This window comes from Oratosquilla oratoria, chromosome 20 (genome assembly GCF_046742065.1).
Source record: "Oratosquilla oratoria isolate Oo_2021 chromosome 20, ASM4674206v1, whole genome shotgun sequence".
Lineage (NCBI taxonomy): Eukaryota > Metazoa > Arthropoda > Malacostraca > Stomatopoda > Squillidae > Oratosquilla > Oratosquilla oratoria.
In genome coordinates, this window is record NC_134796.1 from 20910093 (window position 1) to 20923865 (window position 13773).

A 13773-nucleotide genomic window follows, 5' to 3' on the forward strand; every position below is an offset into this window, starting at 1 on the left:
TGTTTGTTTAAGAGAGGATAGAGTATCGGAGGACTGGAGGAGTGCTTGTATAGTTCCAATTTACAAGGGAAAAGGGGACAAGTGTGAGTGTAGTAGTTTCAGAGGGATCAGAACAGTGTGGGTTTAGGACAGGTAGGTTGCGTGGATCAGATTTTTCCAGTAAGACAGATAAATGAGAAAGCTTTAAGAAAAGGTAAGGATGTTTTTGGACTTTTATGGATTAGGAAAAGACTTATGACAGGATAAACAAGAAGGCACTGTGGGAGGTATTGCAGATATATGGGATAGGGGGAAAGCTTTTAAGAACAGTCAAGTGTTTTTATGAGAGTAGTAGAGCGAGTGTTAGGATTAGAAATGGAGAGTGAGTGGTTCGAGGTAAAGGTGGGACTTCATCAGGGATGTGTTATGATGCCCAGGCTGTTTAATTTATACATGGATGGAATGGTGCGAGAGGTAAATGCAAGGGTAGTGGGTCAGGGATTGGAGATGGTTAAACAAAATGGAGAAAAGTGGGAGATAAGCCAGTTGTTCTTTGCTGATGACACTGCACTTGTAGCAGGATCAGAGGAGGGACTGAGGAAGTTTGTGACTGAGTTTGGGAAGGTGTGCAAAAGAAGGAAGTTGAAGATAAATATGGGTAAAAGGTGATGAGATGTTCAAGGGGAGAAAGTGGCAGCAGACTGGAAGTGAGTATTAAGGGAGACAGAATGGAGGAAGTAGATAATTTTAGATACTTAGGTGCAAATGTGGCAGGAAAGGGAGGAGTGTAGGTGGAGGTAGAATGTAGATTGAGAGAAGTGAGTAAATGTCTTAGATTAGTTGGGAATGGATGCTAAGAGGAGATTGTATGATGGAGTGATTGTGCCAACAGCACTGTGCAGGGCAGAAACATGGAACATAAGAGAGGAGGAGTTTGAATGTATTTACCTATCTCTCTGCATCCAGTCTATTCTTAAAATCTTGTATAGTTTTGGCACTCACTGTTTCTCTGTTTAGTTTGTTCCAGGCATCAATCACTCTATGTGGGATGCTATTCTTTTTCAGGTCTATTCTGTAACTCTCCTTCTTTAGCTTCTTTTCGTGTCCTCTTGTTTCTCTTCGGTCCTGTTTTAATAAGTTGTCTCTATCAAGATTTTCCATTCCTTTCATAATTCAGTAAATGGTCAACAAATCACCTCTTTCTCTTCTCTGTTCCAGTGTTGATAGATGTAATTTATAATGCAATCTTTGTTCGTATGTCAAATTTGACAGTGTAGGTGCCATTTTTGTTGTTGCTCTTTCAATTTTATATATATATATATATATATATATATAATTTTTTTCTTTTTTTTGTGCTAGATGCCCATAGTGTTGCAGCATACTCTAATTTAGGTCTTATCAGTGCAACCACTATTTTCTTTACCATTTCTTTATCCATGAAGTCGAAGGCCACTTTCATTGATCTTAATAAGTTAAAAGTCTCTCCAAATAATTTACAGACAGGTTTATCTGGTGTCAAGTCACTTGAGATAATCACTCCCAGGTCCCTTTCTGAGTCAACTTTTTTGACTTCCTTGTTACCAATTTCATATTGACCAGATTTTCTATTTTTGCTTTTTCCAAATTCCATTATACTACATTTCTTATATTAAAGTTCACTTCACACCTCTGACTCCATTCCCATATTTTGTCTAGGTCTTCTTGTAGCAATCTGCAATCTTCTTCTGTTCTTACTCTCTTGAGTAATTTGGCATTGTAAGCGAAGAAGTTCATGTAACACTTCACTCTCTCATCCATATCATTTATATACATAGCAAACATTAAAGGAGCCAATACAGAGCCTTGCGGGATGCCACTTATCACATCTTCCCAGTTCAAATTTTTGTCTTAAGTACCACTCTCATTTTTCTCCCACTTAAGAAATCCTTTATCCATTCTGGTAGCTTACCTTGTATTCCTATTATTTAAATTTTTCTTATTAACTTTTTATGTGGTATTTTGTCAAAAGCCTTTTGCAAGTCCAAGAAGGCACAATCCGCCCAGCCATCTCTTTCTTGTATTATCTCAATTAATCTCGAGTCAAAGCATATTAAGTTTGTGGTACACGATCTTCCACTTCTAAAGCCAAATTATTTAGGGTTTAATATTTTATTCTCTTCCAAGTGTTTGATCCATTTGTTTCTGATAACCTTTTCTCATATATTTGCTTCTGTGCTTGTAAGGGATACCGGTCTGATGTTTGTAGGATCTTCTTTGTTTCCTCCTTTATATATTGGTACTATGTTTGCATCTTGCGGTACCTTTCCTTCTTTGAGTGAAAAGTCTATTATCTTGTATAATTTGTCTGTCAGTTCATCTATACACTCTTTCAGAATCCAATTTGCAATTCCATCCAGTTCATGCAATTTCCTAACATCTAGGTTTTTTATTATGTATTTACCTAGTTGTATTTTACGGGCCTTTAGCTATGCTCGTTATGACCCGTTTTTGTATCTCTCTACATCTAGTTTGCTTTTGAATTCATGTATATTTCTGGCATTAACTGTTTCACTGTTCAATTTGTTCCAGATGTCAATCACTCTGTGTGGGAAGCTGTTCTTTTTCAGGTCTCTTCTATAGCTGTCTTTCTTTAGTTTCTTTGCATGTCCTCTTGTTTCTCTTCTGTCCCACTTTAATAGGTCATCCCTATCAAGAACTTCTATTCCTTTCATAATTCTATAGATGGTCAACAAATCGCCTCTCTCCCTTCTCTGTTCTGTGTATGAGATGAGGTGCCTGAGAAGTTTGATAGGGGTTACTAGGCTGGATAGTGAGAAATGAGGAGGTGAGGAGAAGAATGGGGGTGGACAGGGAGTGGGGAGATAGGGTTGATGAAAGAGTATTGGGATGGTTTGGACACATGGAAAGAATGAGTGAAGACTAGTAAAAGAGGTGTGGAAAGCATTGGTGGAAGAAGTGAACATAAGGGGTCGACCTAGGATGAGATGGATGGATGGGGTAAAAGTGGCATTGGGAAAGAGGGGAATGTCAATTGAGGAAGGACGGGAGAGGACAGAAGCCAGGGGTGAATGGAGAATGGTTGTATGTGGATGATGCTGTGATGCATGAGGTGGAATGGGTGGGGGATGGGGGGTGAGGGAGTATGTGTGAGAAATAATTTGATGCAGCCTGAAGGGATTTCTCCCCATCTTCTCCTTTTCTGCATGAGGTGACAGTGGGGGGGTCGCCGATTTAATGAAGTGGCCTTGCTGTGGATGTGCTTTGTCTTGTAACACTGCTTCTGACCCAGGGCAGTGGGCAAGATGCAGGGATGACCTGTCATCCAGGAGGTGCCAAGATAAGAGGGAGGGAAGAGGGTGGAGGGAAGTGGAGTATGAGAGGGATGGAATGGGTAGGAGTGGTTTTTATGCCTTTGTTTTTTTGGCTACCTCCCTTATACATACATACATATACCAAGGCTTTTTCCCCCTTACAAGGGAGGTAGCCAAAAAGAAAAAGGCATAAAACCATTCCCACCCATTCCATCCCTAAACACACTCCACCCCCTCCACCTTCCACCCTCCCTCCTACCTTAGCACCTCCTGGATGACGGGTCATCCCTGCACCTTGTCCACTGCCCTGGGTCAGAGGCAGTGTTGCAAGACACAGCACATCCACAGTGAGCGACCTCCCTTACAATGGGGAAAAAAGCCATTGGTATTTGTATGTACATATGAATCTGTACTAGTGTTTGTTACATACACAAAGACTAATTTTAAATCTTATGTAAAAACTGAGCCATTTATGCAATTGAATCTGGGACTATGCTGACCTCTCAATCTATTATGAATTGGCATATTATATATATATATATATATATATATATATATATATATATATATATATATATATATATATTTTGACTAATTACAAGTTATTACATAATCAAACAAATTACCAACAAATTACACTATGCACTTAACTAATTGTAGTATACAGGGAGCTACACAAAGACTAATTTTAAATCTTATGTAAAAACTGAGCCATTTATGCAATTGAATCTGGGACTATGCTGACCTCTCAATCTATTATGAATTGGCATATTATATATATATATATTATATATATATATATATATATATATATATATATATATATGTATATATATATATATGTATATATATATATATATATATATATATATATATATATATATATATATATATATATATATATAATATATATATATATATATATATATATATATATATATTTTGACTAATTACAAGTTATTACATAATCAAACAAATTACCAACAAATTACACTATGCACTTAACTAATTGTAGTATACAGGGAGCTACACTCATAGGGTACTGATATTTCTTCTACAAAAATATAAATTAAAAAAACAGCAGCAACACTTTTGGCACTGGTTCAAGTCCCAGTGGCGCTATCTAATCCAACTCTCATAACTTACACACTTAAGGAAGACCCAACAAACTATAGACCACTCTCCCTTACAATCACAATAGCTAAAATATGTGGATACTAAAAGAATGTATAGAGTTGATGGACAAAATATACAATATAATTAAATACTCACTCAAAGAAGGAAAGGTACTACAGGACTGGAAAAATGCAAATACTGTACCAACATATAAAGGACTACTTGGATGAGGAAATGATTATAAAAATATTAGTTACATTAATAAGATCAAAACTGGAGTACACAGTAACACTATGGACACCCAGTACTAAAAAGAATATAAAGAAATTAGAAAGAATACAAAGAGCAATGACAAAGTTGGCACCAACACTCTCCAAATTAACATACAAAGATTGTCCAAATTGGAATTGCCAACTCTGGAACAAAGAAGAGAAAGAGGATATCTGCTGGCTATTTATAGAATCATGAAAGGAATGGAAATCCTAGATGGGGATGATTGATCAAAATGGGACAATGGAAAAACAAGAGGACATGTAAAGAAACTCAAAAAGGATAACTATAGAAGAGATCTGGAGAGAGAGAAAAAAAAAGCTTCCCATATAAAGTACTGGATACTTGGAATAAAGCAGATAAAGAACCGTGTGTAAACACTATTCAAGATTTTAAGAAAAAACTTGATGCTGACAGATACAAAGACGTACCATGAGCATAGCTCCCTTCCTGTATCATACAACTAGGTAAAATACAATAAAATTGGTACAAAGGAAATTAAAAAAGTAAACTCAGAAAGGGACCTAGAAGTAATTATCTCAAATGACATGACACCAGACAAACATGTCAACAAATTAGTCGGAGAAACTTTTAACTTGTTAAGATCAATGAAAGTGGCCTTTGACTACATGGATGAAGAAATGGTAAAGAAAATATTAGTTACACTGATAGGATCAAAATTGGAGTACAATGCGACACTATGGACACCCAGTTCTAAAGAAAACAAAGAAACTAGAAAGAATTTAAAGAGCTATAACAAAGATGGTACCAACACTCTCCAATTTGACATACGAACAGAGTGGATAAACTAAATCTACCAACTCTGGAACAAAGAAGAGAAAGAGATGATTTGATAACCATCTACAGAATGATGAAAGGGATGGAAATTCTTGACAGAGACAACTTACTAAAGTGGGACAGAAGAAACACAAGAGGACACGAGAAGAAACTTAAGAAGGAGAATTACAGAAGATATCTGAAAAAGAATAGGTTCCCACACGGAGTGATAGATATCTGGAACAAAATGAATGAGGAAACAGTAAGTGCTAAAACTATACAGGATTTTAAGAGCAAACTGGATGCAGAAAGATATAAAAGCAGGTCACTATGAGCATAGCTCTTTTTCCGTAAAATACAATTAGGTAAATACACTGATAAGACCAAGAGTGGGGTACGATGTGACACTACGGATATCCAGTACCAAAAAGAATATAAGGAAATTAGAAAGAATCCAAAGAGCAACAACAAAGATGGCCTCAACACTTTCAAAATTGGCATATGAACAAAGATGGGCTACAATGGAACTACCAACCCTGGAGCAAAGAAGAGAAAGAGGAGATCTCTTGGCCATTTACAGAATCATGAAAGGAGGTGCTAAGATAAGAGGGAGGGTGGAGGGGTGTGGAGTGTATTCAGGGGTGGAATGGGTGGGATTGATTTTGTGCCTTTTTCTTTTTGGCTACCCCCCTTGTAAGGGGGAAAAAGCCTTGGTATATGTATGTATGTATGAAAGGCATGGAAGTCCTTGACAGAGAAGACTTATTAAGGTGGGGAAAAAAACAAGGGGACATGACAAGAAACTCAAAAAGGATATAGAAGAGATCCGGAAAAAAAAAAAAAAAAAAATCCACAGTGGTGGATGTCTGGAACAAATTGGATAAAACAATACTGTGTGCAAACACCATACAAGAATTTAAGAACAAACTAGATGTTGCGAGATACAAAGACAGGTCACTTGGAGCATGGCTCCCCTTCCCATATAATACAACTAGGTAAATACATACACACACATTAATGCCCCTTTCTTCCTTATAGAAGGGTGGCTGAGTCAAAGGTCACACTAAAATCCATTCAATCACCCTTCCCATTTCAGCACTTTGGGGATGATGGATTGCCCTGCCCCCAGCCACACTGCTTCAGTTAAGAGCAATGCTGCAAATCAAAGCTGGTTTATTCCTATCACTTCACTACATTGTGACCTCTCCTCACTTGTGAGTAAAATTAAGTACAATGAGAAGTCTAATCCTTGTCAGATTGTGTTAAAAAATATCCAGTTGCTCATTCTGCTTACTACCCAAGGGTATATAAAAAATCTATATTTCAGGACTATGAAATCTAAGATAAAGTAACAGCTATGCTATAAAGCTAAATCTTTCATATTCTGCAAAAAATCTCTATGCTTGAAATAACTTATATTGTAGTATTCAACTGTGGTTACCAATGACAGGTGCCTGCTAGTGGTGGTCCTGCACAACAGATGGCTAAGAAAATCTTCTTCCTCTTGCTCATTTTTCAAAACCCATTAACCCCTTCACCTTTGGACAGGGCCCAAGATCTTTCTCTATCACATAAAGAAAGCTGACAGTTAGTGACTACTTCCCGATTCTCCTACTACTTTCTGCATGTGACAAAGAAACAGTCCCATACTAAAACAATACAAAAAATAGTCCAAAAGTTCTTCCTCCTACAATTTCTGGGAATGCCTGAGGACCATTACCAGCCACCGTGGGTGAAATTTGAGGGAACAATCATCATTATTATTCAACTGCTAGTGAGTATTTCAGTTAGTTCTAATCGATGTATGGTATAACCATACCACATGGAATTATAACACAAATAAGTATATAAACATCAAATTTCTGAGAAAAAAAAAAATTGTGAACTCATTCCACAACCTTCCACGTACATGTTACGACCTCATAATCACTTCAGTCACTATTAACAATCTTTCAACTATTCATCTATTTCTACCTAATATATACAACTTATATCAAGACCCCATCACTACCTACACATTCTACATTCCCTCATACATAATTAGTCTGCCTTATCTTTCTCATCCATCTACTTACCTTTTCACAGTAGCAATTCCCCTTTCATCTAATTAATCACATTTATTACCCAACCTCTTATAGCCAATATGGTTTTCCATTCAGAGCTATATTGATTATTTTCAATTTAATAAATTTGCTCTTGTAAGCAGTGCTGTGCAGTCTGTGAAGATACACTATGCACAATTGCATGAGGCATCCTGACAGTATGAACATGTGTCACATGTTGTGTTGTCTATCTCCTATTGGTATATCCTGAGCCTTGAGAGTTGTATGATAACCACAGCAAAATCTGCCTAAGTGTACTTTACCTATCCTGTTTAGTTGTTCATAATGGATGATAAGCACTGATCATATGTTTGTTGGACCAGAAATGAGTATCTACATGAGATGGTTATGCAAGGTGGCTATCAGTCATCCCACTCCCACCCATCTTCAAAACCAGTCAACATCTTGTCTCCAGCTCAGGGTGCAGCCCCAAGGGAATGATACTTGGTCTCTTGACTGGGCCCAAGACCTATATCAACTAAGAATGTATTTCCTCATCTTTTTGCATGAGGAGGGCCAAAGACATGCTAACACAACACAGGCATCAATTCAGTTTCACCCCATTAGAAATCTATGAGAGGGCCAAAGGACCTTTATCAGCTGCTGAGGGGCTGTGGGTTTTCAATTAGTGATGCGTAAGACAATAATTATTATTATTACTTTATTGACACTTATTTTGCTCAAGTCTGTACCAAAATTGCTCTGATTGAGATGAATGCTGTATTTGAGTGTAACATCTGTTATGTGTGACGTGAATGTCATTAAGGTGTTGTATAGGACTATTTTCATCAGGAATATGTGATATGTATGTGTTGTTGAGTGAGGTATGGTCAGATACGATGTTTATGATTGTCACTTGTGAAGAGTGTGATTGTGTACTTGCCAGGTGCTATCTTCAGTTGAAGACTGGAGCAGTGGCTACCTCATGCTTGTGATGCATTTACCTAATTGTAATACACAAGAAAAAATTTATGCTTATGTCATTTTGTCTCTGTCTCTATCAACCAAACTTAGCCTTAAATGCATTTCATGATACTGATTGGAATATTTTTTCTTTCAGTTTGCTTTACAGGCTAGCATATTTGTACGGAAGACTGTTTCCTTCAGTGCTGGGTGGTAGTCTGAGTGCAGGCAGGTCATAGAGATGATAGGAGGGGTTGTTTGGGTAGTGTGTCTAAGGAGAATTTTCTCTTCTGGGTCAATATAAGAGGGTTCTTGATGTAGAACTGGATTCATTGACCTTGAAAATAGTGTTTGTTTTGTGATGCATGTATGTTTCTTTTAGGGTGTTATGGGGGGCTACATTATTGTAGATGTGAAACTAGTGAATTTGGTTTCTTCTTAATGTGATTTGTGCTACAAGCTATCAAACATGATCAGTGATAAAAATGTTTACAAAAAATTAAGTTTTCAACACAAATGCATAAGAGTTTGTGTTCCATAATAGTAATTAAGTTTTACCAAATGAACAGTCTCCCAAATGACCAAAAGAAAAACGAAGGGTTGTCCAATGTTCCCTCTAATTTTTTGCTGGGGTGTGTGCAGAAATTTGCTAGTGCGCAAACTCATGTCATTCTTTGGGTCACAAAAGATCCAATGTCATATTCACTACTTTAAACAAATGGACACAATTTTTATGATGTATAAGATCTGTATATGAAATTGCTTTCTTCTATTTTGAATTCATCATTATGAAATCATGTGATTAATTTCTTTAATGAAAAAATTAAATTCCATCTTGAAAACTTTGTGTGCACACATGCACTGCTTAGAGGGACCACTGGCTGTCTCTCATCCCTACTTGATAGACATTCCATGTGCATCAAGTCCTTTTCATTTCATCCATCAACCTCATTCTCAATCTTACCCTCAAGCTCACTTCATCCACATTTTACTAGACTCATTTTGCTAGTTTTTCTTCATTCATTCTTTCCATGTGCCCATACCACCTCAGCAACTTCTGTTCTACCCCACCCAACAGTTCCCTTTCCATCACTGTTCTCTATCTCAACTCCTCAGTTCTTACTCTATTCTTGGAACATTTGTGTACTTACACCTGCTCTTTTATAATCTATTTACAGAGTTTTTCCCCCTTATAAGGGAGGTAGCCATGTTAGAGACACATACCTATTCCCACCCATTTCATTCCCACCACCCCTCCTATCTCAGCTCCTCATGGACAACAGGCCATTCTTGCATCCACCAACTGCCCTGGGTCAATGCAATGCAGGAAGACAGCTTCACTTAATTGGCAACCCCCATCTCCATCCCCTCATGCAGAAAAAAAAGAGGGGGAGAAATCCCTTTTGGCTGTGTCAAAATATCATTCACACATAAGCACCCCTATCCCCCATTGCTTGCACAACAGTATCATCCACACAGTCATTCTCCAATCATCCCTCTCTTGCCTTCTCCCTTCCTTGCTCAACAGACATTCCCCTCTTGCTCAGCACCCCCTTCACCCCATCCATCCATCTCATCATCAGTTGTCCTCTCAAGTTCACTCCCTCCACCTCTGCCTTCCACACCTTTTATAATCTTTCATCACTCATTCTTTCCATGTGTCCAAAAAATCCCCAAAATCTTTCATCAGCTCAGTCTGCATCTCCTTTCCCACTCCCACTCTCCTCCTCACCTCATTTCTCACTCTATCCAGCCTAGTAACCCCTATCATACTTCTCAGACATTTCATCTCAAATACATTTAAACTTTTCCTCTTTGCCTCTCTTAAATTCAAAGTTTCTGCTCCATACAATGATGTCAGCACAATCACCCTATACACGAGTTTAAAACTAAACTGGACGTGGAGAGATACGAAAACGGGTCACAACAAGCATAGCTCCCGTCCCGTAAAATACAACTAGGTAAATATAATCTCTTTGCATCCATTCCCAGATGCCTATTTCTCAAAATACTTTTTAATCCCCTAAGGCATTTACTTGCTTCTCTCAATCTACAATTTACTTCCACCTCCACTCCTCCCTTTCCTGCCACATGTGACCCCAAATACCTAAAGCTATCCACTTCCTCCAGCCTCTCTCCTTTTAGAATTAATTCTAACTCACTGCCACCCTCTACCCTTATAGATCCCATCACCTTACTCTTCCCCACATTTATCTTCAACTTTCTCCTATCACATACTTTCCCAAACTCTGTCACTAACTCCTTTAATTCTTCCTCTAATCCTGCCACAAGCACAGTGTCATCAGCAAACAACAACTGGCTCACTTCCCACTTCTCTCCATTTTCTTAACTGTCTCCAGTCCCCTATCCATTACCCTTGCCTTTACCTCATACACCACCCCATCCATGTACACATTTTATAATACCTTTACCATTTTCCTTCCTGAACAAAAGAAAACAGCTGAACACTATGTGAATTGGAAGATTACAAGTTGAAGCAATAGAACCATACTTCTACAGAAAGGGAAAAGGTGAGGAAAAACTTTTACAAAATGTTACATGGAATACAACCACCAGTAAACTTGTTCACTGAAATAAAATTCAAATATATATCAAATAGATAACCCATGGATTTTTTTAAATATCTTAACTGCATGATAAAACAAAAGCTAGTCTTCAGTTACACATTAAATATGCCATCTTGTGCATTTTTTATTTATTCATACTCCATCGCATCACTAAATGCTGAGCACTGGAGGTGTGCATCCTTCAAAAATTTATGAAAATAGATTGAACTTAAAATAACTTAAACAAGAGGCAATAGCTTTAAGAACATCAGTCATTTTGCAGTGTTTGGTTGACAAGATAACTAGGATGTGGATTCCTATATATTTTTGATATATCTCCAAGGGCATTAGAGAAAATGATCTTTATAAAAATGTTACTTATGCACAGACCCCCAGAAGTGAACTATTAATGAATAGGTTTAAGATCATGTAATACTACTCCTTACATAAGACTGCCAATAACTTATTCCACAATGAAAATTGGTATGTTATAGTGAACTTATTCCACATGTATAAAAAATAAAAACAATCAACCACCAAAATCTTCCCTTGTCCACATACTTTCAAAAACACATATAAACTGAGTCCCACTGGCAAAGAATCATCCACATTGCAAACAGAATATACATAAAATAGATGTTGTCATTTTCCCTATTAACATAAAAAAAAAAGAGGCAATGACCTTCAGCTTCTGTGGGCCAAGTCAAAAAGACTGTAGTCAATTGATACCACTATAAGAACTGTGACAGTTATCAACTGATGATGGAAACTTTTTGAATTGCTGAGTTTATGTCTCCGAGAAGCATAAAACATATCCACTAGTGTCATCTTAATAGCCCACAGCTAATCAAACCTTGTTTACTTTTCTCTTCTTCCCCCTTCTCCATCCTCACTGCTATCCTGCTCACTCCTTCAAAACTCAAAAAGTATTGTGAATAGAAAATTAAAATTTTGTATATTAGAATATCTACCTGATTTTATATTTTGTATACTATGTATCTACCTAAGATATAAATTACTAAAAACTGATTTGGCAAACAAAATTTTTGGTGAAAATTGTGATAAGCAGGCATGGCCAATGGAACCAATGCCTCACTTACACTCAACCAAGGGAATCTATTACCTTAAACCAATTACACTGAAGACAGAATCTGTATGAAGACTAAGTACTTACAACACTAGAAGTGACCATGTGAGGTAAAAATCGTAAATAACATAAAGAGTCTCCCCATTAGAATGTAACAACTCAAAAGCTAACTGCACTTACCAGTAACACAGGCAACACTAACACAGCAGTTTGTAAATCCTGTATTAGTCTCACAGACTGTTTTTAGGCCTACACATTAATCTAAATAATGCAATGAGTTTAAGTCATAAAATACCACTTGCATTCCATCTTCAACAGATGATGAACAGGGACCAACAATAGGTTCCAGCTAGTGGTGGTCCATCATGATGGACGTCAGAAAGAATAAATTCCCTGCCCTCCACCTTCAAAATCAATCAACACCCTCACCTCTACATGTAGATGCAGCCCTGAGAGGCTGGCACCTGGTCTCTGAACTAGGCCCAGAATATCTATTAACTTGAACCCCCCCAATACACACACATTTTTCACACAAGAGCTACTGGCAACTGATTCTTTTGTCCTCCTGTGAGCTGATGAAACAGACTAATACAACACAGATAATAATCCAATATTTTTTTCTGGAGAGATCCATAGGAGGGATCATGGACCAATGCTGACATATGTGGAGCCATATATTTCCAGCCATTGAAACACAAATTAAGAATTACATTATATGATGAACATTTCTGAAAAAATTCAGTCTCTTTCTCAACTTGTTTACCCAGCACTATGCAGACTTGCCCAACAGTGTTCATTCAACTAGAAGTACTCTATCTCCCTTGAGTTCTCAGACCAGCTCCTCTAATACTACTAACTCAAGAGTTTACCGTTGCTATCTCATTCCCCTACCCAGGGTCTTCATGAGCATGCTCAAGTTATCATGAGCACTCTTCAAGGATGGGTTCAACTTAAGTGCATGTGTGTACATCTGCTCAGCTAAGTCATACTTCCGCCAACGGTGATACAGCACTCCTAGGTTGGCCCAGTAGTTTCCATTGCTGGGATCCAGTTGTGTGGCTTGCCGAAAGTGGGCCTCAGAATTATCATACTGTCCTAGCTTTCCTAGAGTATTGGCTAAGTTGAAATGCAAGGCAGGTTCTGAGGGAAGGTACCTGGAAAATTGGAAATACAGGAAATCAAACAATATGTAAGAATTTTGGATGAATGAATATAAGAAAAAAATAATTATACAAACAGTATGATGAAAAATGTGCTGCGTGGCATGAGTTGCTGGTAGTAAAAAAAAAAAAAAAAAAATGTAGTTACACAAATATATATCCCAAATTTCCAAAACCCAGATCTATCTATATATCAAGGGCTTTTCCCCCTTATAGGAATGTAACCCAGTCAAAAGGCATGCACCTACTCCCATCCAACCTTTCCTATCTCTCATCTTGGCTCCTTGTGGGTGAAGGTTCATTCCTGTCTCCTACCCATTCCCCTGGGTCAAAAGCAATGGAGCAAGACACAGTACATCCACAACAAGTCTTCCTTTTGTTCTCACTACCAGGGCCATATGCACTCACAAAAAAACACATCTACTTTCCTAGTTTCACCTTCATCCACATTAACCTTGAAGAAACCTCCTTCCACTCCACTATACACTTACCTATCTCTTC

General features: G+C 37.6%; 2 protein-coding genes across 7 annotated transcripts in view; one reads left to right on the plus strand and one right to left on the minus strand.

Moving 5' to 3' along the window:
- Positions 1-13773, plus strand: part of spict (magnesium transporter spict) — a 222489-nt gene that overhangs the window by 133710 nt on the left and 75006 nt on the right. Inside the window, exon 12 of one of the 2 annotated variants that reach the window (XM_076203687.1) lies at positions 6550-11554. The exons of the other annotated variant lie outside the window; for it this stretch is intronic. The gene's annotated coding sequence lies outside the window, so the exon portion shown is untranslated. Of the gene's footprint in view, positions 1-6549; positions 11555-13773 lie in introns of those variants that run through there. 2 annotated transcript variants of the gene reach the window in all.
- Positions 1-13773, minus strand: part of LOC143036390 (protein O-mannosyl-transferase TMTC4-like) — a 98590-nt gene that overhangs the window by 9537 nt on the left and 75280 nt on the right. For 3 of the 5 annotated variants that reach the window (XM_076203679.1, XM_076203682.1, XM_076203681.1), the window contains exon 15: positions 10598-13266. In XM_076203679.1, the coding sequence (XP_076059794.1) occupies positions 12987-13266 (280 nt within the window). In that variant the 3' untranslated portion in view covers positions 10598-12986. Of the gene's footprint in view, positions 1-10597; positions 13267-13773 lie in introns of those variants that run through there. The other 2 variants (XM_076203683.1, XM_076203680.1) reach the window with 2 other exon arrangements.